Source organism: Eretmochelys imbricata, chromosome 2 (assembly GCF_965152235.1).
Source record: "Eretmochelys imbricata isolate rEreImb1 chromosome 2, rEreImb1.hap1, whole genome shotgun sequence".
NCBI classification, from domain to species: domain Eukaryota; kingdom Metazoa; phylum Chordata; order Testudines; family Cheloniidae; genus Eretmochelys; species Eretmochelys imbricata.
The window spans coordinates 81056878-81082563 of NC_135573.1; the positions used below are offsets into that span (position 1 = coordinate 81056878).

The window sequence follows — 25686 nt, forward strand, 5'->3', positions numbered from 1 at the left end:
TATATGTAACCATCAGGATTATTTGCAAAAATATGGCAGGGATGGGAAAAAGAGTAACTGAATCTCCACTACATGCATCCGACGAAATGGGTATTCACCCACGAAAGCTTATGCTCCAATACGTCTGTTAGCCTATAAGGTGCCACAGGACTCTTTGCCACTTTCACAGATCCAGACTAACATGGCTACCCTCTGATGAATAACCAACGGTATTTTTCCTAAATCTACAATGCCACCAGCTAAAGAGTGCCAAATTCCCTCAGTGCAGTTTATGAAACATGGAAGTGAGGAATAAACAAGATCTATTATGGAAGACTCATGGGGACTTCAATCACCCTGCTGTCTGCTGGGAGAGCAATACAGCGGTGCACAGACAATCCAAGAACTTTTTGGAAAGTGTAGGGGACAACTTCCTGGTGCAAGTGCTGGAGGAATCAAATAGGGGCAGTGCTCTTCTTGACCTGCTGCTCACAAACCAGGAAGAATGAGTAGGGGAAGCAAAAGTCAATGGTCACTGCCACCCAGGTTCCCATGAGATGGTCGAGGTCAGGATCCTGACACAAGGAAGAAAGGAGAGCAGCAGAATGCGGACCTGGACTTCAGAAAAGCAGACTTTGACTCCCTCAGGGAACTGATGGGCAGGATCCCCTAGGAGAATAACATGAGGGGGAAAGGAGTCCAGGAGAGGTGGCTGTATTTTAAAGAATCCTTATTGATGTTACAGGAACAAACCATCCTGATGTGTAGAAAGAATAATAAATATGGCAGGCGACCAGCTTGGCTTAACAGTGAAATCCTTGATGATCTTAAACACACAAAGAAACTTACAAGAAGTAGAAGATTGGACAAATGACCAGGCAGGAGTATAAAAATATTGCTCAGGCATGCAGGAGTGAAATCAGGAAGGCCAAATAACACTTGGAGTTGCAGCTAGCAAGAGATCTTTAAGAATAAGAAGGGTTTCTTCAGGTATGTTGGCAACAAGAAGAAAGCCAAGGAAAGTGTGGGCCCCTTACTGAATGAGGGAGGCAACCTAGTGACAGAGGATGTGGAAAAAGCTAATGTACTCAATGCTTTTTTTGCCTCTGTCTTCACAAACAAGATCAGCTCCCAGACTGCGGCACTGGGCAGCACAGCATGGGGAGGAGGTGACCAGCATCTGTGGAGAAAGAAGTGGTTTGGAACTATTTAGAAAAGCTGGATGAGCACAAGTCCATGGAGCCGGATGTGCTGCATCCGAGAGTGCTAAAGGAGTTGGTGGCTGTGATTGCAGAGCCATTGGCCATTATCTTTGAAAACTCATGGTGATCGGGGGAGGCTCTGGACAACTGGGAAAAGGCTAATGTAGTGCCCATCTTTAAAAAAGGGAAGGAGGATCCAGAGAACTACAGGCCAGTCAGCCTCACCTCAGTCCCTGGAAAAATCATGGAGCAGGTCCTCAAGGAATCAATTCTGAAGCACTTAGAGGAAAGTGATCAGGAACAGTCAGCATGGATTCACCAAGGGCAAGTCATGCCTGACTAATCTAATTGCCTTCTATGACGAGATAACTGGCTTTGTGGATGAGGGGAAAGCAGTGGACGTGTTATTCCTTGACTTTAGCAAAGCTTTTGACACGGTCTCCCACAGTATTCTTGCCAGCAAGTTAAAGAAGTATGGGCTGGATGAATGGGCTATACGGTGGATAGAAAGCTGGCTAGATCGTCGGGCTCAACAGGTAGTGATCAATGGCTCCATGTCTAGTTGGCAGCCGGTATCAAGCGGAGTGCCCCAAGGGTCAGTCCTGGGGCCGGTTTTGTTCAATATAGTCAATGATCTGGAGGATGGCATGGACTGCACCCTCAGCAAGTTTGCAAATGACACTGAACTGGGAGGAGCGGTAGATAGGATACAGAGGGACCTGGCCAAAAGAAATCTGAGGTTTAACAATGCCAAGTGCAGAGGCCTGCACTTAGGATGGAAGAATCACATGCACTGCTACAGACTAGGGACTGAATGGCTAGGCAGCAGTTCTGCAGAAAAGGACCTAGGGGTTACAATGGATGAGAAGCTGGATCTGAGTCAACAGTGGGCCCTTGTTGCCAAGAAGGCTAACGGCATTTTGGGCTGTATAAGTAGGGGCATTGCCAGCAGATCGAGGGATGTGATCATTCCCCTCTATTCAGCATTGGTGAGGCCTCCTCTGGAGTACTGTGTCCAGTTTTGGGCTCCACACTACAAGAAGGATATGGAAAATTTGGAAAGCATCCAGCGGAGGGCAACAAATGATAAGGGGACTAGAACGCATGACTTATGAGGAGAGGCTGAGGGAACTGGGATGGTTTAGTCTGCAGAAGAGGAGAATGAGGGGGGGATCTGATAGCTGCTTTCAACTACCTGAAAGGGGGGTTCCAAAGAGGATGGCTCTAGACTGTTCTGAGCGGTAGCAGATGACAGTAACAAGGAGTAATGGCCTCAAGTTGCAGTGGGGGAGGTTTAGGTTGGATATTAGGAAAAACTTTTTCAGTAGGAGGGTGGTGAAGCACTGGAATGTGTTACCTAGGGAGGTGGTGGAATCTCCTTCCTTTGAGGTTTTTAAGGTCAGGCTTGACAAAGCCCTGGGTGGGATGATTTAGTTGGGGATTGGCCCTGCTTTGAGCAGGGGGTTGGACTAGATGACCTCCTGAGGTCCCTTCCAACCCTGATATTCTGTGATTCTATTAGATCATCTAGTCCATCTCCCTGATGTGTCCTGTACATGTTCCATGTTTCTATGGAGCTATCTATACAGTGGAGTGCTCTGGAGAACAAAATGGCAAAAATGTATGCATTTTGCATCAAGATCAAGTATTTTCCATCGTAAATCTTACCTTGGCAATAGGGGAAACTGTAGCCTTCTGAAAGGCATCTGTCACACTGCTGCCCTGTAATGCCTGTTCGACACTCACACTGCCCTGTTGTTGACTCACATGTGTTCTGGTAGGAACCATGGGGAGAACACTGACAAGCTGAACAAAAAATCATTATTTGGTAAGATTCTAGCTACATTTAGTAAGAAATAACCTGTTTCGGGACTGAAGTTTTAAAATTTAACATTACTAATCTGGAACATTCCTGATTTTCTTTGCAATAACTGTTTAAAAAAAAACCTCTCTGCCTAGGTACTTATTAATAGTGCACCCATCAATATGAAATCTGAGTGCCTTATTTCACACACAAGTTACATGATTTGATTTTTCCCTTAACAGAAGCAGTTAGGATTATCAGGAACTTCACTGCACTCATTCTTCTGTTCTTTGCTTCAACCCAAGAGCAGACTAAAGTGGGGATTGGCTTTTGTTTGCTGGTTCTGTTTAATGTTACATATAGCTTAAGGCAAAAGCTTTTTCTAGGCTAGGATTTAAAACTGAGATAGCACATACTATGTTCTAACATCAGATCTTTAAACCTTGACTAGGAAGGGCTAAAAAGGGGGTCTTGCCTTTTACCCAGAGAGCAGTCACATTTGTGGTCATCTTCATGTTCCTGTTCACACTATTGACCCCAGTATTGAAATGACTTACACACATGCTAAATTTACGCATTGTGAGTAGTCCCACTGAAGTGAATCAAACTACTCGGTGTGTGTGAGGTTAAGCATATTTCTTTGCAGGATCAGTGTCTAAAGTTGAAACTGTTAAATACAGTTCTTGTAGAGTAGCAATTAGTTCCCTAAAAGTTGTTGGAATTTTGTCCTGAGAAGTGGTTATAGCCATACTGTAAAACAGAGATGGGCAAACTACAGGCCACATCCAGCCCGCGGGACCATCCTGCCCAGCTCCTGAGCTCCCAGCCAGGGAGGCTAGCCCCCAGCTCCTCCCACACTGTCCCCCCAGCCATGCAGGCAGCACGGCTTGCGCCCGCCCACCTCCCAGGCTTTCCAATAAGCCTGTCCTGCCACTCTGAGGGGCATGGTAAGGGGGAGGGGGGTTGGATAAGGGGCAGGAAGTCCCAGGGGGTAGTTCCGGGGCAGTTGGATGGGGTGGAGGTTCGGAGGGGGGCAGTCAGGAGCAGCAGGGGTTGGATGGGAGGGGTGTCTCAGGAGGGGGGGGACAGGGACAGGGAGGTTGAATAGAGGGTGGGGTCCTGGGGGGGCAGTTAGGGACAGGGGTCCCAGAAGGGGGTGGTCAGGGGACAAGAAGCAAGGGGTAAGGGGTTGGATGGGTCAGGGAGCCTGTCAGGAGGCAGGGGTGTGGATAGGGGTTGGGGCAATCAGGGGACAGGGAGCAGGGGGGTTAGATAGGAGGTGGGGTCCCAGGAGGGGGGGGGTCAGGGGACAAGAAGCAGCGGGGGTTAGATAGTCAGGGGGTGGGAAGTGGGAGGGGGCAGATAAGGGGCAGGGGCCAGGCTGTTTGCGGAGGCACATCCTTCTCTACCCAGCCCTCCATACCATTTTGCAACCCTGATGTGGCCCTCAGGCCAAAAGGTTTGCCCACCCCTGCTGTAAAACAATATAGCTCCTCTGGTACTGCCAATCTGAAATTTTGATTCTCAGGAAACAAATATCTCTGTTAATGATGCTCAGTGGTACCAGGCATGTGACCACCACACCTATAACCATGCACATAACAACCATGTTTAAAGTTACTTAAACACCTGATTTTAATTACAGTGTAGACAGGGTCTGAATGTTTCATTCTACTTGATAACTTTACTGTCTCTAGGTTTCTGTAATATCAGTCATATAATTCATTTTGGGTCTAATCAGTAGAACTGGTCAGGTGAGTAAGGTTACTGAGATGAGTAGGTTTGCAGTATCAAGCCCTTTTAGGTCTCATGTAGACTAGGAGTTAAGGTGTGATGTTGGCACATGATGTTAGGCAATGTATACTTTAATACACACTAAACTAGTTGAGTTAAAGCTGAGGCTCCCTATTGCCCCTGCCCACCCCTTCCCCAAAGTCCCCACCCCAACTATTGACCAAGTTAGAATTGCTAGAGGCAGCAAGCATTGTCTACATTAGACTTTTAAAACATGTTAGTTAACATCACACTTTAAATCCCAGTCTAGACAAGGCCTGAGAGGTTAATGAGGCTTTTAAGAACTGTAGTTGGTAGCCTCATCTACCTGCCCCACAGAGCTTCTATATACAATGTGCTAAATAAACAGGGGGAGGAGAGAACCATTTACTGTTTCTGCCTAAAATGACTCACTCTTGCTTTGATTCTTGCAGTTTTACATGGAAAAGCTTTTGAGGGAATTAACTGATTTTTTTTCTTTATAACAGAAAGCAAAGCAAAAGAAGGAACTACTGTTACTCACGCAAGCAGTTGGGATAGCTAAAATAACCTGGAGCACATTGGTTGCATCGAAGTCCAGCATAATTTTTATGGCACCGACACTGACCACTAGGCCCACATGTATTGTCCAATGAGCCAAGTGCATCACAGTTGCACTCTGCACAAGGGAAAATCACAAGCAATTATTCATGCAGCTATTTGTCCAAAGCAGTAGTTATTTTAAAATAAAATGTTCTGAAAAATTCACCTTTGGCTCAAAAACAAACACAAGACATTCAGCCAAAACCATGATCTTACCAGCAAAAATGAACATCTGCAAACAGTGGCTTAGAATACAATTGCCTGATCAGCCATGATATTAGTGTCTTATTGCAATGCTATAATGTATTAAAGAAAGTTTTAGTTTGATCATTTGCAAACTACATACAGGATAGAAATTCACCTTAAAACTGAAGGAAAATTATTTGAGGAAATTACTTAGTCTTAAAAGATAGCCTCATGCATTAAGTATTGAGGAAGTAGAGCAGCATTTGATATGGCATAATGACTAGCTAGTAATTTATTAGGATAACAATTTGATAAAGAGAAAAGGAGTACTTGTGGCACCTTAGAGACTAACAAATTTATTTGAGCATGAAGTGAACTCTAGCTCATGAAAGCTTATGCTCAAATTTGTTAGTCCCTAAGGTGTCACAAGTACTCCTTTTCTTTTTGCGAATACAGACTAACGCTCTGAAATTTGATACAGTGTTCAAGTTAACTGCTGACCAACTTTAGTTCAACAAACTCTCAAATGAATTGCTGCCACAGTGTAAAAAAGCTAGTTTATGTGCTGTGAAGTAATGTATAAGAACTAGCATGTGGTTTGTGAATCTGTGTCAGAATATAATTGCTAGCCAGCTGGGTGTTTTTACTGGAGTTACAGCTATTTTAAATGTTTCCCTGTTCTATGTATGTTTCTGGTTTCCCTCTTTCAGTTCCTCTCTATTCAGCAGCCAAAACTCTCTTACTCTGCTGTGTTTGTTTTCACAGGATTGAGAGGCAGCAAGACTCGCTACCCAGTCAATATGTGAGGGAGAGAGCTGCTAAAGCAAACCCACATCCCATCTCTCCCAAAAACATCTTCAGTGGCACCAATGCCTAGAGTTTTACATTAGATTGTAAACTCTTTGGGGGAGGCCCTGTCTTTTTTGTTCTCTCTTTGTACAGCATCTAGTACAATGGGGTCTTGGGGCAGGACTGGGGTTCTTTTATTGTAATGCTGTAGAGTTAAATTCTCATTTCATTTAAATGTAGTTAAATCAGTGTAAGGGCTTGATCCTACTCCTAGTGAATCAATGGTAATGCTCCCATTGACTTCAATGGGGCAGGATCAGGCACTAAGTGAGGAAAATCAGGCCCAGGCTAGTTTGCATAGCTGGAGGAACAGTGATTTGATCTTCAGTGGGATGGCCACACAGATGGATAGTATTATACTAAGCCAAATTGTTTTTTCTCACCCCTCCTCCTAATCGAGTTTTCCAAGGAACTCTGCTGTTGCACTAGATAAAAAAAATCTTTCCGAATAGAAAAAAATCTGCCACGTCCCATTACATCAGTTTTATGATCATGCATAGGTAAACGATGGTTAAAGAAGAAACTGTCACCCCTTTTTTACTTTGGCTGCATGCCCCCTTTTAGTTTTCTCTTATGTTTAATTATCTTTTTCAGTCTTTTTTTGTGACTTGTTTTTGCATGATCTCTTACCGCTTTTATGTTTCATTGCAGATTTCAGCATTAAAAGTTTAAACCAGTTCAATATGAGCTAAATTTGCTACACTAAATTGCCAGTTGATTCACTTCCAACTTAAAAAAATTATAGCATGGACATAGTATTTTAAAACCACTGAACTGTGTGTACCAATGTAGAACTCTGATTTGATTTTTTTCATTAAAACATTTTAATGTACTCCAGATCTGTAAAAGGGAGAACCATATGGTAATTCTTTACTCCATCCATTTTGCTTGTTGACTCAAACTAGTACTTTGGATTTTTCTTCTAAGGAGCATAAAGAATTCTGTAGTCCTTTCATAGGCATATATTTAGAACGTAAGCCCATAATGAAGGTGTCTGTTGCATTTACTAATACAAAATGATTGTGATGTTCTGTACCCCCTATGTTCAACCTTTTTACAAGAGTATGATACATTTTGTACAAAGTATGCCTTATGAGGTATCATTTGAAAAATCATAATCTGCTGAACATTATTGTACTGGTAAAATCTGTGGCAACATTGTATGTAAGGTTATAAAATTCTACTGTCATGTTCCAAGTTAGGGGAAACAGCTTCAGACCAGGTCCCCAGAGACAAAAGGTTAGACAACATCTCAGCAAAGTGTCAACAAAATCAAATGGACTAGCATCTGGTTAAGCGGCCATTCTTTGTCAGGAGGAAGAGTGTGAGCAAGAACTTTACATATTAACAGTGAAACAATGGGAAGTTCCCATCCCCCAGACCTCCTGCCTCCAGAATGCCAGCTGGAGATGATCTTCAAAGGGAAAAGAGAACTGTAAGAAATGGCAAGAGAAGCCCCAAAATACTCCTCCCTTTCTCTCTGCTCACGGGCATCAACAGAAACTGGAAAGACACTGGACTGGGGGAGGAGTCCTGACTGAAAAAGTTCAGCCAGTAATGATTAAAAAGATATGGTGAGAAAAACCTTTCCTTTTGAATAGCTGGATAAGTTAGATATTAGTTGTTTTACTTTTTATTTTCTTTGTAACCAATTTTTACTTTTATGCCTGATTACTTGTAATCAGTTCAAATTTTTCTTTCTGTAGTTAATAAACTTATTTTATCGAAATTAGTGTGTATGGAATGAAATGCTTGGGAACCTCCATTTGAGATAACAGGGTTTGTGCATATCATTTTCTATTATTGAAATGATGAACTTTCTACGAGCTTGTATTGTCCAGAAGGAAACTGCTAGGCAGTACAAGACACACATATCTGAGGACAAGTCTGGAACTGGGAATTTGCTGGTGTCCCTCTGCAATATAACTCAGGCGTGACTGGCTAGAGCATTCATGCAACATAGCTGGGAGTGATTTTGCATGCTGGAGGCTGTGTGTGAACAGACCAGGAATGGTTGTTCTGACAGCAAAGCAGTGTAAAAGGCACCCCAGGTTGGAGAGTTGAGGGGACAGAGCTGTTCAACAGTTCAGACTGTACCCTGGGTAACATCACAATGAAACAACAACAAAGAAGCAAATTCTCCTGTATCTTTCTATATGCAACATGTTCATGTGTGTACACAAGCATACATCAAAACTTACTGTGACATGAGACCTCACCTTTTCTCTCACTGGGTGAAATTCACCTCAGTGCTGAGGGCCTGTGCCACTTAAATCCTGAATTAACAACTTCACACACTAAACAATATAGAGACATCTTGCCTGAAGCAGGCACTCTCTAACACAAACTGGTGACAAAAAGAGACTTGACTGCTTTCTTGTACAGACACAAATAGTTACAGGGGAGTTTTGCAAGAGAGTTTAGAAGGGGGGGGGCTAGATACTCTTCATTAACATTCCCTAAGCTTAAGGCAATAAACACCCCCTGATAAAAACATAACAATAATTGAAAGAGATGCAGGAGTAAAAAGATAATGCAGACAGAAGTCCAGCAGCAGGGTGGGGGCTATCCAATTTATTGCATTGAATGCAGCATGTATGACTACCTGCCTTATGGCCAAGTGGCATAAGTGTACATTCTGTGCAAGGAGAGCCTGGCCCCCAGAGACTACATATGGGCTTTGGAGACCAGAGTGGCTGAACTGGAGGAGCTAAGGGGAAAAGAGAGGTACATAGATGAGACTTTCTGGGACACAGTAGAATGGTCCCATCCTCAGTCTGACAGCCCCTGTGCAGTTGAGGAGGATGTAAGTCTCAGGGAAGGAGAGCATCAAACTGGAGCACAGGGAAATGATCCCATAGTTGGGACCCTCTTTCCAGATGATTCTAGGGCAGGGAATCTCAAATTTGAATCACCAGGAGGGCAACATGAGGACTAGTACATTGGCCCGAGGGCCACATCACTGACATCCCCCCCTCCCCCGCTGCCCCCGGCCCTACCTCCACTCCACCCCTTCCATGTGGCCCTGCCCCACCCCTTCCCCAAAGTCCCCACCCCAACTCCACCCCCCCCCGCCCCTATTCCAACCCTTTCCACAAATCCCTGCCTCTTCTCTGCCTCCTCTCCTAAGCGCGAGGCTTCCCGCTCCTCCCTCCTGGAAAGCGCTAAGCACCGCCAAACAGCACCTGGAGGTAGGCAGAGGAGTGGGGACGCAGCACTCTGGGGGGAGGGGAGCTTAGCAGGCCACAGGAAATGACCCCGCGGGCCACGTGTTTGAGACCCCTGTTCTATGGTATCCTCTCTCACTGAGGATACCTCTCCAGGGGAGGGAACTCCAGTTATTAGGAAGAGTAATAGTAATGGGGGATTCGATCATTTGATACATAGATAGCTGGGTTTGTGATGACCACGAGAACCGCATAGTGACTTGCCCGCTGGGTACAAAGGTTGTAGATCTCTCGAGACATCTAGACAGACTTAGGTGTAGTGCTAGGGAGAAGCCGGTGGTCGTGGTACATGTAGGTACTAATGACATAAGGAAGGTTAGGGGAGAGGTCCCAGAAGCCAAATTTAGGCTGCTGGGTATGAGATTGAAGCCCAGGACCTCTATGGTAGCATTCTCTCAAATGCTTCCAGTTCCCACGCAGGGCCAGTTAGACAGGCCAAACTGCAGGGTCTCAATGCATGGATGAGACGATGGTGTAGGGAGGAGAGGTCTAGATTTATTAGGAACTGGGGAAACTTTTGGGAAAGAGGGAGCCTAGGCAGGAAGGAGGGGCTCCACCTAAACCAATATAGAACCAGACTGCTGGCACTTAAAATTTAAAGGGTGGTAGAGCAGTTTTTAAACCAAGGGCTGGGGGAAAGCCGACAGGTGTGGATGACCATGTGGTTTGGACAGAGACATCCCTCTAGGAGGGATCTATTAACAGAGATTCTCTATGTCCTAGTAAGAAGGAGAGGATGGAAGATAAGATGTGGGTAGGATCTGTTGAGAAACAGTCAAATGAAAAAGAGTCCCATTCAATTACATCACATAATGGCAGACATCTAAAAAGTGACCATTTTAAAGTGCTTATATACAAACGTTAGAAGTCTAAATAATAAAATGGGTGAACTTGAGTGCCTCATATTAAATGAGGATAACCAGGATGATGATAGTGACTGTGAAATGCTTAGGGAGATTAGAGAGGCTATAAAAATAAAAAAACCTCAATAATAATGGGGGATTTCAACTATCCCCATACTGACTGGGTACATGTCACCTCAGGACGGGTTGCAGAGATAAAGTTTCTTGACACCTTAATTGACTGCTTCTTGGAGCAGCTAGTCCTGGAAACCACAAGAGGAGAGGCAATTCTTGATTCAGTCCGAAGTGGAGCACAGGATCTGGTCTAAGAGATGAATATACCTCTACTGCTTGGTAATAATGACCATTATATAATTAAATTTAACATCCCTGTGGTGCGGAAAATACTCTCACAGCAGCCCACGATGGTAGCATTTAATTTCAGAAAGGGGAAGTACACAAAAATGAGGAAGTTAGTTAAACAAAAATTAGGGGTACAATGCCAAAAGTGAAATCCCTCCAAGGTGCACGGAAACATTTTAAAGACACCAAAATAGAGGCTCAGACTAAATGTACACCCCAAATTAAAAAAACATAGTAACAGGACCAAAAAAGTGTGACTGTGACCAAACAACAAAGTAAAAGAAGCAGTGAGAGGCAAAAAGGAATCCTTTAAAAAGTGGAAGTTAAATCCTAGTGAGGAAAATAGAAAGGAGCATAAACTCTGGCAAATTAAGTATTAAAAGTATAATTAGGAAGGCTAAAAAAGAATTTGAAGACAGCTAGCCAAAGACTCAAAAAGTAATAGCAAAAAAAATTGTAAGCACATCAGAAGCAGGAACCCTACTAAACAACCAATGGATCTACTGGATGATCGAGATGCTAAACAAGCATTCAAGGATGATAAGGTCATTGTGGAGAAACTAAATTAATTCTTTGCATCGGTCTTCATGGCTGAGGATGTGAGGCATTCTTTTTAGGTGACAAATCTGAGGAACAGTCCCAGATTGAGGTGTCATTAGAGGAAGTTTTGGACCAAATTGATAAATTAAACAGTAATAAGTCACCAGGACCAGACGGTATTCACCCAAGAGTTCTGAAGGAACTCAAATGTGAAATTGCAGAACTACTAACTGTAGTATGTAACCTGTCATTTAAATCAGCTTCTGTACCAGATGACTGAAGGACAGCTAATGTGACACCAATTTTTAAAAAAGGTTCCAGAGGAGATTCCGGCAATTATAGGCCAGTAAGCCTGACTTCAGTACCGGGCAAACTGGTTGAAACTATAGTAAAGAACAGAATTATCAGACACATAGATGAATATAATTTGTTGGGGAAGAGTCAACATAGTTTTTGTAAATGGAAATCATGCCTCACAAATCTGCTAGAATTCTTGAGGTGGTCAGCAAACATGTGGACAAGGGGGATCCAGTGGATATAATGTACTTAGCTTTTCAGAAAGCCTTTGACAAGGTCCCTCAACAAAGGCTCTTAAGCAAAGTAAACTGTCATGGGATAAGAAGGAAGATCCTCTCATGGATCAGTAACTGGTTAAAAGATAGGAAACAAAGGGCAGGAATAAATGGTCAGTTTTCAAAATAGAGAGAGGTAACCAGTGGTGTCCCTCAGGGGTCTGTACTGGGACCAGTCCTTTTCAACATATTCATAAATGATCTGAAAAAGGGGTAAACAGTGAGGTGGCAAAATTTGCAGATGATACAAAACTACTCAAGATAGTTAAGTCCAAAGCAGACTGTGAAGAGTTACAAAGGGATCTCACAAAACTGGGTGACTGGACAACAAAATGGTAGATGAAATTCAATGTTGATAAATGCAAAGTAATGTACATTGGAAAACATAATCCCAACTATACATATAAAATGATGGGATATAAATTAGCTGTCACCACTCAAGAAAGAGATCTTGAAGTCACTGTGGATACTTCTCGGAAAACATCCACTCAATGTGCAGAGGCAGTCAAAAAAGCTAACAGCATATTGGGACTCATTAGGAAAGGGATAAATAATAAGACAGAAAATATCATATTGCCTCTATATAAATCCATGGTACGCCCACATCTTGAATACTGCATGCAGATGTGGTCGCCCCATCCCAAAAAAGATATATTGGAATTGGAAAAGGTAGAGAAAAGGGCAACAAAAATTATTAGGGGATGGAACAGTTTCCATGTGAGGAGAGATTAATAAGACTGGGACTTTTCAGCTTGGAAAAGAGAAGACTTGGGGGAACATAACAGAGGTCTATAAAATCATGACTGGTGTGAAGAATGTAAATAAGGAATTGTTATTTACTCCTTCTCATAATACAAGAACTAGGGGTCACCAAATGAAATTAATAGACAGCAGGTTTAAAACAAACAAAAAGAAGTATTTCTTCACACAACGCACAGTCAACCTGTAGAACTCTTTGCCAGAGGATGTTGTGAAGGTCAAGACTACAACAGGGTTCAAAAAAGACCTAGATAAATTTATGGAGGATAGGTCCATCAATGGCTATTAGCCAGGATGGGCAGGGATGGTATCCCTAGCCTCTGTTTGCCAGAAGCTGGGAATGGGTGACAGGGAATGGATCACTTGTTGATTACCTGTTCTGTTCATTCCCTCTGAAGCACCTGGCACTGGCCACTGTCAGAAGACAGGATACTGGGCTAGATGGACCTTGGTATGACCCAATATAGCTGTTTTTATGTATAAGCTTATAGTCCATGAGTACGGATCAGTACCCGCTCTCTGCATCAGGGCAGTAACGTAGAGTGTGGGAGTTGGATATGTGGGCCATATTCTTCCCTCAAAAACAACTGTGCAACTCCAATGACGTCGATGGGCTTTCATGACAGAAATAAGACAACAGAGACTGGTCCGGGGTCTTTCATTTGCTCTCAAAATACACATGGAATGACTGACAAGGGGAAAATGGATTCTTATTTACAAAATAAAAAGCAACTTCTTTGTACATTTTACAAAACAGAAAGCTTATAAGGATGTAAGTGCTCTTGATAGCAAATACCCCCTTCAAAAACAAACAAATCCTTCATAGCACATCTTTGCATACTTCATTTCTTCCGATGTCAATGATACTACTAGTGCTGTAAACATCTATGTGAAAAGAGTTTTCATAGCCTTTTATTTTTAAAAAGAGCATTTGAGCGGATTGTTGACCTCCACTACAGGGTTCAATCTGTCTATGAAACAGAGAAATATAAAAATAAGATCTAATAACTAGATTCCGAGGTTTGCCTGCAGTTAGTGTTCTAAATAATCAAGAGCAATGAAAGGACAAGGGGAAACTCTGAACTTTCACCATACAGAATGTAAGAGAATCTCACCTATTTACAATAATGAATACTGCCCCAGTCAATGCAAACAGAGAATCTTAAAGTACGGTCATTCCAGTCCAGACTCTCAGTGGTCAGTTCAATTCTATACGTATCACCTGCAATCTTACCTTGACAGATGGGGAAAGAATGGTAGCCAGGAAGACAGCTCTCACACTGACGTCCATCTACCTCAAAGCGGCAGAGACATTTTCCAAGGAAATCACAGATTTCAGGGAGGGCACCAGCTGAATTACATGCACACACTACAAACAAGAAGCGAATTTTAGAAGCAGCCACTGCAGAGATATTCCTCTTCCTCCTTCCTAAAAACATTCCCTTCTTGCTAATCTCCAGTATAAAGGGCTAGATTCTGCCATCCTTATGCTGTTGATTAGCTCTATGGATTTAGAAGTGATTATTTGTGAAGAAAGGTATTAATCAGTGAGAGTAAGCATGGCAGAATCTGGCCCAAATGTCAGTGTCAAGGAAGTACCATCCTGTTCTCATTCTGGGCCAGATGGGGCAGTACTCTACACTGGGAATAGTTCCACTGTTTTCAAGACTACTTGTGAAGTAAACAACAGTGGTCTGGTTTTATTATCTCAGTTTGGAGTGGGACTACTGAAATACATTTTAAAAATTCTCTATAAACTATTACCAACACCAGGATGTAGGTGAATAGTAAAAGTATTTTAAAAAAACGAACAGCTTTCTATCACTGACTGTAGCAGTCGTAGCTTGACACATCAAAGGGGCATTGTCAAGTCAAACTAGGCCCAAAATTAAGGTTTTGTAAAACCAAGGTAACGGAATTTTTTCCGTTTTCGTTAAACTGTCATCAATCACATATTATTAAATCCATAGTCAAATCAGAATCTGATAGATGCATCATGCATTAGATAATAGTCAATAAGTTGAAGGTACCTGTATGATTTAGGGGGGAAAAACCCTCTTCTGGACCTTTTTCACTTTTTGCTTCCTATCACTCTATGCTGAATCACTTACTACAGTCTCAGTCCTGCAAAAAGGACATGACCCTTACTCCCCCTGAACTCTACATAGAACAAGGATGCATCCACAGGATCAGGGTCTTATTTATAGAGAGTATTGTTGCTTACTCTGACAGAAAGGGTATTGAAAATACCCTACTGCACAGGCATCACAGGAAAGCCCCTGAAATCCAACTCGACATCTGCACTGTCCTGTCTTTCCATCACAGTTGCCATCCAGCACTCCCGAGCCATAGCACTGGCAAGCTAAACAGCACATTTTGTAAAAGGAAACATTTTCTGTGTTATAGTCTTGAAGTTCACATTGCACTTGGATTTAAAATGTTGGCATTTGTATATAATTTGGGTTCAAACTGTAAAAAAAACAACTATGGAACTTACGCTGGCATTGAGGGCCAAAAAATCCTGGTTTACAGCCATCTTCAAATATAAACAGAAGAAAGAAAGAGCTGAACAAAGCTGTAGCACAAACCTATAAAAACCCTTTACATTTTTGTGCAGCATAACAGACCCAGGGTTAATCCTGGTTAAAAAACAGTGCTATTACTCTGTAACTAATACAATTACTTACATGCCACTCGCACACAAATCCCATTTTCAAAACGTGAACAATCACATATTTTTCTGCCAAATTCCTTTATAAACAATGTTGACCAGAATACAAATTTACAATTTGTATAACCATAGGAGCACCCATCAAGATACAAGTCTCTCTCTCATGCCTCAAACTTTGGTGCTACTGGCTAAAACTTGAGCAGCTGTAGTTCTGTTTCTTCCCATATAGATTTATTCACTTAGTTATCACTCTTTGCTATTCTCTTCATTTTAGAAATATGAATGGGAAGCATTTACCCACAGGGCTATGCAGGTTTCTGCAGAAAGCCATAATTCTGAGCCCTAGGTCTGTCAAGGAAACTATGTTTGAGGTCACACATCTAGTGTCATTCCTCCCAGAGGAGATGACTGGCTCTAAATGAACAGGCTTTTGGGTGAACACAGAGGAATCTAGCACTCTACAGATATTTTCAGGAAAACAACTAGGATCTGTAAACATGGAAATGGATTTATGTTTCTCTGATTATATGTGAAAGATTTCACTAGTTCAACAGATGAAAGCCCTTTTGTCAGCACAAACATCAACAGCAACTCAGCGCACGTTACTGAATATTAAGCAGATATTACATTTTCTAGGATCTTAAAAAGGGTGCTAAATTTTTTAAATTATCAGCAGCAAAATGCAGTTTAAATACTTATTTACTTGAGTCACATTTGTAGTGTTCTGCAATGTGAAAGTATACACTTAAGTGTGGGCTTACTGCAAAGTGCCTTGAATTGAATGGAATCTTTCAATGGATTTCAACTGGTTTTGCATTGGCCTTTAAATAAGAAACATGTAGCCGTTACAAAATCAAAGTGCTGCATTGCCAAGGGCATTATACAGTATTTGCCAGGTGCAGGAGAGACCAGAAGTAGAGGTCAGGTAGCCTTAAGGAAGAGATTTTTCACTGTCAGACAGTTGACAAGCTGTTCATATATCAGAGAATCCTAAAATGGATCAGTTTATGATGGTGTCAAGCAAAAAGGTCAGCTTCTTCTGCAGGTGTTTGCCTGCAGCCAGCTGAACTTATTTTTACCCATCTTTCATTCTGGGGTCAGCACATTAAATTGTTTAATATAAGCATGAATATATGTTGAGTTTCTGGTAAGAAGACAAATACTGAAAAAGACATTACTGCAATAGCACTGAACATGACAACATAACAAGAACAAACATTTCCGAAACACCACCAAAAAGAAAGAAAAAGAAAGAACTTGCCTTTAATACCACCAGCCTCAGGGTATTCTGGATTTGGAGTAGTAAAAGGATAAATAGGAAGTCCTTTAAAATAAAAAACGCTATTAGGAATACTGGTTACAAATAAGATCCTAGATTTCTTTCACTTAAGATCATGCCATAAAACTCATGTGCTTTCCAGGGCTGTGAATTCAATCCTTGAGGGGGCCATTTGGGACCTGGGGCAAAAATTGCGGATTCGTCCTGCTTTGAGCAGGGGTTGGACTAGATGACCTCCTGACGTCCCTTCCAACCGTAGTATTCTATGATTCTATCATAAATAATATACGGTATTTATATGACAGCAGTAACCATGTTCAGTTTTTATATTTGTTTTCAAGGAACTGACAATAGGGAACTGGTAATAACAAGACTTGGAACCCTTCACCTCCATGTTCCCAATTCAAATCCAAACCAGGGACTGATTATTCCTTGAGAGGGGACAACTATGGGAGACCAACCGTCAGCTGGAAAATCCACATGGTACCTTCCTGTTCCCCTCCTTTTGCAGAGGGGTTTCTGATACCATTCACTGGGTAGAGATGCTGTTTTCAATGCTACTGATTCGGGAGCTGTGCAGCCACTAATTCTGTCTTCTGTTCCTGTCCTCTACTCTGCCCTGTTCTGAAGAGATGGAGTTAACAATGGTGCTTGCAATAACTCCTGGGCAGATTTCCATTTGGAAATCCACCAGGTAAGCAAAGGGAGATATGCCCTGACAAGATTCTCCTCTGCCAGCTTTGATTATGGACCTGACTCAAAGCCCATGGAAAGACTTCCATAGACTTCAGTGGGCTTTGGATTAGGCTCCATCTGAGCAGCACTCTGATGGGGTGTATTTGGCCCTTGCGATTCCTTGCTGGGGGCCTTTCGGTACTACTACTCCCTGCCCCAAGAAGCAGTGAGTTGAGAGGAAAAGAGCCGTGAAAGTGGGTCCTCCAGCTTGCCTAGAGAGGACTCTCTGGAGCAGCCATTTTGGAAACCACAGAGACCAGATCCTCCATGGGCTAGAAGGGCTAGCAACAGCCTATCATGTCCTGTTGGCCCAGATAAAAGGAGCAACCAGGCCTTAGCAGTTCAGCTGGGATCAGAGGAGTAAAGAAGGGTGCTCCTAGGGTGACCAGATGTCCCGATTTTATAGGGACAGTCCCGATATTTGGGGCTTTTTCTTATATAGGCTCCTATTATCCCCCACCCCCATCTCAATTTTTCACACTTGCTATCTGGTCAGCCTACGTGCTCCTCTCTGGCCAAAGGAGCCTGACAATCAGACAGAGTTTACAGCGGGGATTCAGGGGGAGAAGGACCTGAGGACACTGGCCTGGTGATCAAAGGGCCTGGTAGGAAGAGGCCTAGGGAAACAGCAGGGAAGGGTTAAAGTTGAGCACTGTACAGTTGCTGTGTGTAGAGCCCCTGGGTTGAAAACTAGAGTAGCAGGTGGGCCCAAGTTCCCCCACCAGTTACAGGTAAAAGTGGTGTATACCTCAAGTAGGGGACAGGGCTTATTTGGAAACCTGAACAAAAGGCTGAATTTAAAAAGCTCAGAGCCACTGCTGAAGACCCCAGCAAGGGCAAAGAGACCATTTATTGGACTCTTTAATACCCCAGAAGGGGTTCATTTGGACTTTGTGACTTGGCCAGAGGGTCAAGCCACTAAACACCTACCAAAGTTGTCCAACAGGCTGCAGGGGGCACTAAGGGCAAGAAAAGGACTATGGTACCCCACCCAGCCACTCAGAGATGCCCCAGAGATGAGCGCCCCTTAAATAAGGGCACATGACCCTACAAAGTGAGCTTTGGATAATCTAAGTTGCAATGTATTGGGAAGATATACTGCGTTGCAGAAACTGGCCTCCACCAGCATTCAATTTCTGACATTTCTCTTTCTACTGTATTGTGCACATAGGTCCAATTTTACAACATAACCTGGAATATCACAGTGGTGAACCAAGCCCAAAATCGCTGATCCAGGGCAATATGTAATCACCCACGAGAAACACAATTCTCCTTTGGGCTAGAAACATTTCCAGTGGGTCAACGTTTTTGAAATCCGCTCCTAGTGCCATTGCTTTTTTATGCAGTAAACACAATTCTGGTACTGTTACTTTTTTCTGGATTATATTTAATTTGTTCTTGAGAGAGGCTTTTGGGGTGCACTGCTCTTGTTTATTGCAACAGTAAACACTCCACTTTAAAGTAACAGCCTATTTTTTTAAAAACAATGCATCTAGACACGGTTTAGCTGCAATTTTGAATAGGGGCAAATTCTACATACTCAGATGCTTCCATGCCACATCATTTTTAATTAATGTATTTATTTTATTTTCACTATACACACAACCTTGCACCAATCACCTTCTGACAATTCTTAAATATACAGGTATGACATAAACCACTCCTGTAACCCATCCTTTAACTATTAATCAGTGTATCAGCAAAAACCTAGCAGGAAAAGATATATTTAAGATCTTCACAATTTCCCACTAGAGCCTTCCCAATATACAGGCCCTGCAAAATCCCTAGAAAGTTAACAAACTAAGGCTATTTTGGACTAGGGGGGGTAAGTGTTAAAACTATGGGGTTCTCAAGGAGAATGCCTGGCAAGCTGTCCCCTTTCTCTTACAAGAGTCATGTTCTACTTCCGGTACCAATTCAGGTGAGTTAAAATCCCCATTTTATAGCTAGAGAAACTCAACCACAGTTAAATGACTTCCTCAAGACCTTGCAATTTCTCCATGGCAGAGCCGATATTAGAACTCATGAGTTCCTGGCTTCAAGACTTGGGCTCTATCCACTTCAAAAGTATCTTAAATGAATGTCAAAATCTGGGAATGTAGCTAAATCTCTGATTTCTAGCTTAACTTCTGTTCTTATCCATTGTGTACAACAGGGATAATAATACTTATTTGTCTCACCTGCGTATTATGATAATTTATTAAAGTCTGTATATATTTGAGAGTATGAAATGATGACTGTTTTATATATGTGCAGTGTAATGTATAATGACTTATAATATAGATGCTTATTAAAATGACTAGAAGCCTGTGAAACAGAGATACGTCTCACTTCAATACTTACGGACACAGAATGGGAAACTATAGTATCCTTCAGCACATTGTTCACAGTTTTCGCCATGGAAATTCACCTTACAATGACAGCGACCAGATCCTTCCTCACAACCATCTGAATGCTCCTGATTACAACTGCAGGCTAAATAAATAACAACAGTTAAATGCTTTCTTCAAATTAACTGATTTGTTGCTTTGGCAAAGAAACATAACATTGTAACTATTGTGACAGGGTCAGGCCAGATGGCTACAGGAGAGTGACAGAAGTTAGATATATTAGCCCCAGATTAAGCAGGTCCCTTTCCCCTGAGTAAGATAATGGACTGTTGCAGAACAATCAGGAAGTTGCTGGAACCAATTAAGGCAGGCTAATTAGGACACCTGGAGCCAATTAAGAAGCTACCAGAATCAATAAGGACAGGCAGGCTAATCAGGGCACCTGGTTTTAAAAAGGACCTCACTTCAGTTAGTGAGATGCATGCGAGGAGCTGGGAGCAAGTGGCGTGCAAGAAGCTGAGTAGTGAGTAGGTGTACTGCTGGAGGACTGAGAAGTACTAGCGTTATCAGACATCAGGAGGAAGGTCCTGTGGTGAGGACAAAGAAGGTGTTGGGAGGAGGCCATGGGGAAGTAGCCCAGGGAGTTGTAGCTGTCGCACAGCTGTTACAGGAGACACTGTAGACAGCTGCAATCCACAGGGCCCTGAGCTGAAACCCGGAGCAGAGGGTGGGTCCGGGTTCCCCCCAACTCCCTATTTGATATAAGAGGAGTTGACCTGGACTGTGGGTCCCACCAGAGGGGAAGGTCTCTGGCCTGTCCCCCGACCCATTAGGTGGGCCAGCAGAAACTGCGGGGATTGTTCTCCTCCTTTTCCCCAGGCTGGCCAGTGATGAGGTTAGCTGAGTGAATGGCAGGTTTGTGCCACTAACAAAAGGAGCCAAACTGAGGACTGCTGTGAACCTCTGAGGCGAGCAAATCCGCCAGAAAGCGCAGAACCCACCAAGGCAGAGGAGGAACTTTGTCACACTATAGAAGTTTCAATTGTACTTGTGAATTAATCATTATTTAAATAATGCTACAAATTAACAATTACATATTACTTCACATCTTCAAAGTGCTGAATAAATTAATTAACCCTGGGAGATAGGTAAGTATTATTATTTACAAATCCCTAAACTCAGAGCTCTATTTTTCTGCATATCTTCCTATCATCACCTCCAGACAACATTGGTGTTTGCATGCCATTGCCTCTCCTCCACCTGTGCAGAAGTCTTCGTCCATGCCTTTGTCTTTGAACTACTGCAACTGCCTCACAGTAGGAGTCTCACTAAAAGTCAATGGGACTTAATCACTTAGGCACTTCAGAAAATTTTATCCCAAATAACAAAGCCCTTGCCCTGATTGATAGGAAATACCAGTGTGAGATATAACCAAACAGAGAGAGACTTACGTATACAGCCGTCAGCAGCTCCCACTGGAATGCCATAAGGACGATAGTACCCCTCTGCACACTGTTCACAGTTAATTCCAGCTGTGTTATGCTATGCAGAATGAAGTAAGAGAAAAATATAAGATGAGAAAGGAAAAACAAGCAGAAGGATACATAAGCAAATACAGGACTGAAAGATTGTAATTTAGGTTCCTATTATATACAGTCAGGATCCATATGGGAAGAAATCTAACAAGACTGCAATAAAGAGTGCATTTTATTCTTGTTCTTTACCTCTCTGATCTTTGCATGATATTATGAATCAGGGTAATTTCACATAAACACATGGAATTTTTAACAATTAGTACATTTTAAACATTGCACAAAGTCCCTAAATCAACCTTCTGCTCATTTAAATCAGGGGAAAAGCACTGTCATCTTTATACTATTACCAGATATTTCTTTAACTTTCTTTTCATTTTGCCCTTTTATCATTACACACACACACATATATATATAGTTTGACTGCAACAGCATCATGCTGTTTCCATATTGAAAGATACATTTTTGTGACTAAATTACTCTCCAACTAAGATTAGAAACTTCAAATGAAAGCAACACTATCAGTCTAGAAATAAAATTAAAAGCACAAAATAAAGTTTCTGTAAGTAGAGGAGACAGCTTTTTAAACATCTTAACGTGTCTTACACTCACAGAAAACATACTGTTCATGAATTTGAATTACAACAAATTTCTTGCGTCATAGGGTAAAGTCCCTAGTGGACTTCAGGGTATCTCTGTCTCTTTTCCCTTTCAAAGCAACATAGGGGTTTATGTAAAGGGGAAATGGAAAGCACAGTTCTCTCTCGTTAGCTAAATCTATGTAACAGCAATATATTGTCGGACGCAGATATATAATACAGAATATATGGGGCACTGTTGTCAGACCTGAAAGAAACAGGATCTAACTATATGTGTCATGCATCAGGTTCTATTAGTTCTTCATTCAGGCATGCATTTCCAACACTTTTTTCCATGACACAAATGGAAAAAGTAAAGTAAAATCCATGTGCCTTATTTATGAAGAAAATGTTATAATTAGATTTCATGGTTAATTCATTTAATGCAATTTAATTTCCACAAAATCGAATTACAGACAATTATCAGTTGCAGGCCTCATGGATTTAGGTCAGGTTTGCTCTTTTATATACTGGGAGCAATTTAGGAAACATGATCTTTCACGAATAAAGAGCTAACAGGAAGCACCAATATGACAAATCTTATAGCATTGGTTGAACAAAGCCCTACATAGAAATGTTAAGTGAAAGACAAAGATCTCTTCTTCCTCTCTTTAATAAAAAGAACTTTTATTTACTTCTGACTGCCTTTTGGGCAATAACTGATTTTATTTTAGCAATAAGATGGAAAAAAATACTCAAACTATAGTTGCACTGCACACTTCCTTTCCTTCTTCCTTAATTTTTGACAGCACAACTATACTTCTTACATGTACAGCGTGCATCATTTTCTTGATTCTGTGTCATTGTTGTTCTTAAATTGTGTGACTGTATTTTGGTCCAAGCAGGTGTGATTTATAAATTAGTAAACAAGTTCCAATGGCTTGAATGAGGAAAACAACAGTGGGATGAGAGAGGGAACAGGCCTTGGTTGGAAGCAGGGGTCATCATCTATCCATCTATCTTAGGGGTTTTTACCACTCTTCATCACTATAATATCTGAGTGCCTTCCACATAAAATAGATTGGCAATAGCAAAGTCTCTAGTGGACTTCATGGTATCTGTCTCTAACCCTTTTTAAAAGAATGCAGGAATTATAGTAAAGGGAACTGGGGGAGACCCAGCTTTCCCTCTTCAACTACAGCAAAGGGAGAGCTCCTTCCCTCTCCTCTCCCTTGCTTGGAGGAGCACTGCTCCCACACAACTCCCTCTCCTCCTTGGCTGGTGCAGTGAGAGATCCCCTCTTCATCCAATCTGCTGTAACTACTGAAGTAGGGAACTGCAACAGTGGGTTCTCTTTAAAAGTGTGATTGTTGTAATTAGGTGATCCCTTTTCTGGCCTCACAGAACATGAATTACTTTCAGTGACTTTTCTTCCTGGCTGGAGCATGAGCGATTATGTCATTGTAATGGTACTATTCAAAATGGCCATCTCAAAAATGTCAGCCTGAGAAAAGTAAGTCTTCTAGATACACTTTCCAAGTCCCATTCATGCATAACTTATGAGATCAAAGCACCTTATTACCTGGCAATCAATGCAGACCCCTCCACCTTCATACCACCCACGGACGTTTAAGCTTCCTTTGCGTCGATCAACATCAGAATCATAGTAGCAATCAGTAGCATGTCCATGACAGTTGCAGGCTGAGGAAGTAATATTACAAGTCAGTTTTCATTATTATGCTGTAATTCAGTAACCTATTATAAACAAAAAAAGATGCTCAAATTTGTATACATATTTTTTAAATCAGCCAAGAGCCTTTCACACTAGAGCCAACTTGAGATCATCTCTAAACATAAGACAGCATGTGCTACCAGGCTTGCCAGAGAGAGAGGCTTCAAAAAAAAAAAAAAAAGTTAATTACCTTTCTGTAACTGTTCTTCAGGATGTGTTGCGCATGCCCATTCCACTGTAGGTGTTTGTGTGTACCTTGTGCACAGTTGTCAGAGATTTTTTTCCCTTAGCAGTACCTTTGGGGGCAGCGTGAGTGCCCTCTGGTGTCCCGTGCTACTGCACACAGATACAAAGGGCAGCACTGCCTGACCCCCCTCAGTTCCTACTAGAAAGACTCTGATAGAGAGAGGAAAGAGGCGGGTCGTGGAAAGGACATATGCAACACATCTTGAAGAACGACAGTTCAGAAAGGTAGGTAATCGTTTTTTCTTCTTTGAGTGACTGCACATTTCCATTCCATTACAGATGACTCACAAGCAATTTGAACTCAGTGGTGGGCTCAGAGTCTACTTGAACAAGGACTGAAGGACAACTACTCTGAATCGTGCATCTTCTCTGGATTGATGAGAGATAGCATATGAGAGGCAAACATATGGAGCGATGACCAAGTTGTCACCCTACAAATATCCAGAATGGGAAGCCTAGCCAGAAAAGCCACAGAAGCCGCCTGCAACTGCATCAAGTCAGCCATCACTTTTTTCAGAGGTGCAACATCGGTCAATCGGTAGCATAAACAAATACAGCCAGAAATTCAGGTAGAGATTCTCTGGGTGGAGACTGAGTGGCCCTTTGCTTGGTATGAAAAGGTGACAAATGTTCTACTCTGCTCCAGGTAAAAAGCCAAAGCTCTAGTAACATCTAGTGTATGGAGTTTTTCCTCCTCTTTGCTTGAATGGGGCTTTGGAAAGAATGTTGGTAAATAAATTGCTTGATTCATGTGAAATTCAGAAACCACTTTAGACAAGAATTTAGGGTGAGGCCAAAAGAAAACCTTGTCCCTAAAAAAAACTGTATAGGGGGGCTCTGATACCAAAGCTTGCAGTTCCCCTACTCTCCTGGCAGAGGTTATAGCAACCAGGAAAATTACTTTCATTGACAAGTGAAACAGAGAACAAGTTGCTCGTGGCTCAAAGTGGGGACCCATCAACTTTGTTGGCACCAAATATACACTCCACTGTGGACCAGACTATGAACGCAAGGGTACAATCTGAACAAATCTTTTAGAAACCTGATGGACAGGGGGGTTGAACAAACTGAACAATTATCCACAAGCAGGTGGAACTTTAGGATATTATCCCACAGGTTGCAATCACATTGACCCAGCAGACCTTGCTGATTCATGATTCTGAGCTGTAAACCTTCTGTAGAATAAAGTTTCCTGCCAAACAGATCTAGGGTTTTTTGCTTCCTTTCCCTTCAGAGTAGAGGCCTGGTGTCCTTGCCTCTCCTTTTTGTTTGCAGCTGGAACCACCAGGGAGCCTGGCAGAGGTTGGTTTTAAAAGTGTTCAAATTCCTGTGATGGGACATATCTCTTCTCCGCTCTTTTGGCAGTAGGGGGGGCAGAAAAGAAGGAGCCTGCCATAAAACCTTGATTCCGGGCTCCAGGATAGCCTCATTAATAGGGAGAGAAGGGTCCTGCAGATGCTAAAATGTCCACAAGCCTGTGTGATCTTGTACCTCTTCTGGTTGGATATCCAGAGCTGCAGCCACCTTCCTCAACAAGTCTTGATGAGCTCTAAAATCATCGTGGGGGTGGGGGGGAGAGGTAGATTCAGCCACTACTGCCTCATCAGGTGACAAAGAAGAAGAGGCTAAAGGTTGCTGAGGAGGTCCCTCCTCCAATTCTTCTACAGTGGAGTCCTGGGCACACGGCTCTGCCTGCTCGGTACCAATCCTAATTCCAGGGGAAGGAAAATGGAGACCTGCCTGCAGATGCTCCTGAGCTGTGCCTAGCCGATGAAGAAGTGCAGGAAGGGAGCAGAGAGTTTCTGAAACATGGAGGGAAGTCTCAAGGGGTTCAAAAGGACCATTGGTACAGAGGTGGGGCCCAGCCCTGTGTAGGCCACTGAGTCATAGAATGTTGAGTCGGTG

At 42.4% G+C, this 25686-nt stretch overlaps 1 protein-coding gene across 1 annotated transcript in view; it reads right to left on the bottom strand.

Annotated features, from left to right (window-relative positions):
* Positions 1-25686, bottom strand: part of LAMA3 (laminin subunit alpha 3) — a 186313-nt gene that overhangs the window by 105672 nt on the left and 54955 nt on the right. The window contains exons 8-16 of the mRNA XM_077809046.1: positions 23386-23504; positions 21145-21235; positions 19707-19838; positions 16611-16673; positions 15176-15214; positions 14903-15040; positions 13913-14047; positions 5282-5416; positions 2850-2987 (exon numbers count right to left, since the gene is read on the bottom strand). Coding sequence (XP_077665172.1) covers positions 2850-2987; positions 5282-5416; positions 13913-14047; positions 14903-15040; positions 15176-15214; positions 16611-16673; positions 19707-19838; positions 21145-21235; positions 23386-23504 — 990 coding nt within the window. The remainder of the gene's footprint in view (positions 1-2849; positions 2988-5281; positions 5417-13912; positions 14048-14902; positions 15041-15175; positions 15215-16610; positions 16674-19706; positions 19839-21144; positions 21236-23385; positions 23505-25686) is intronic.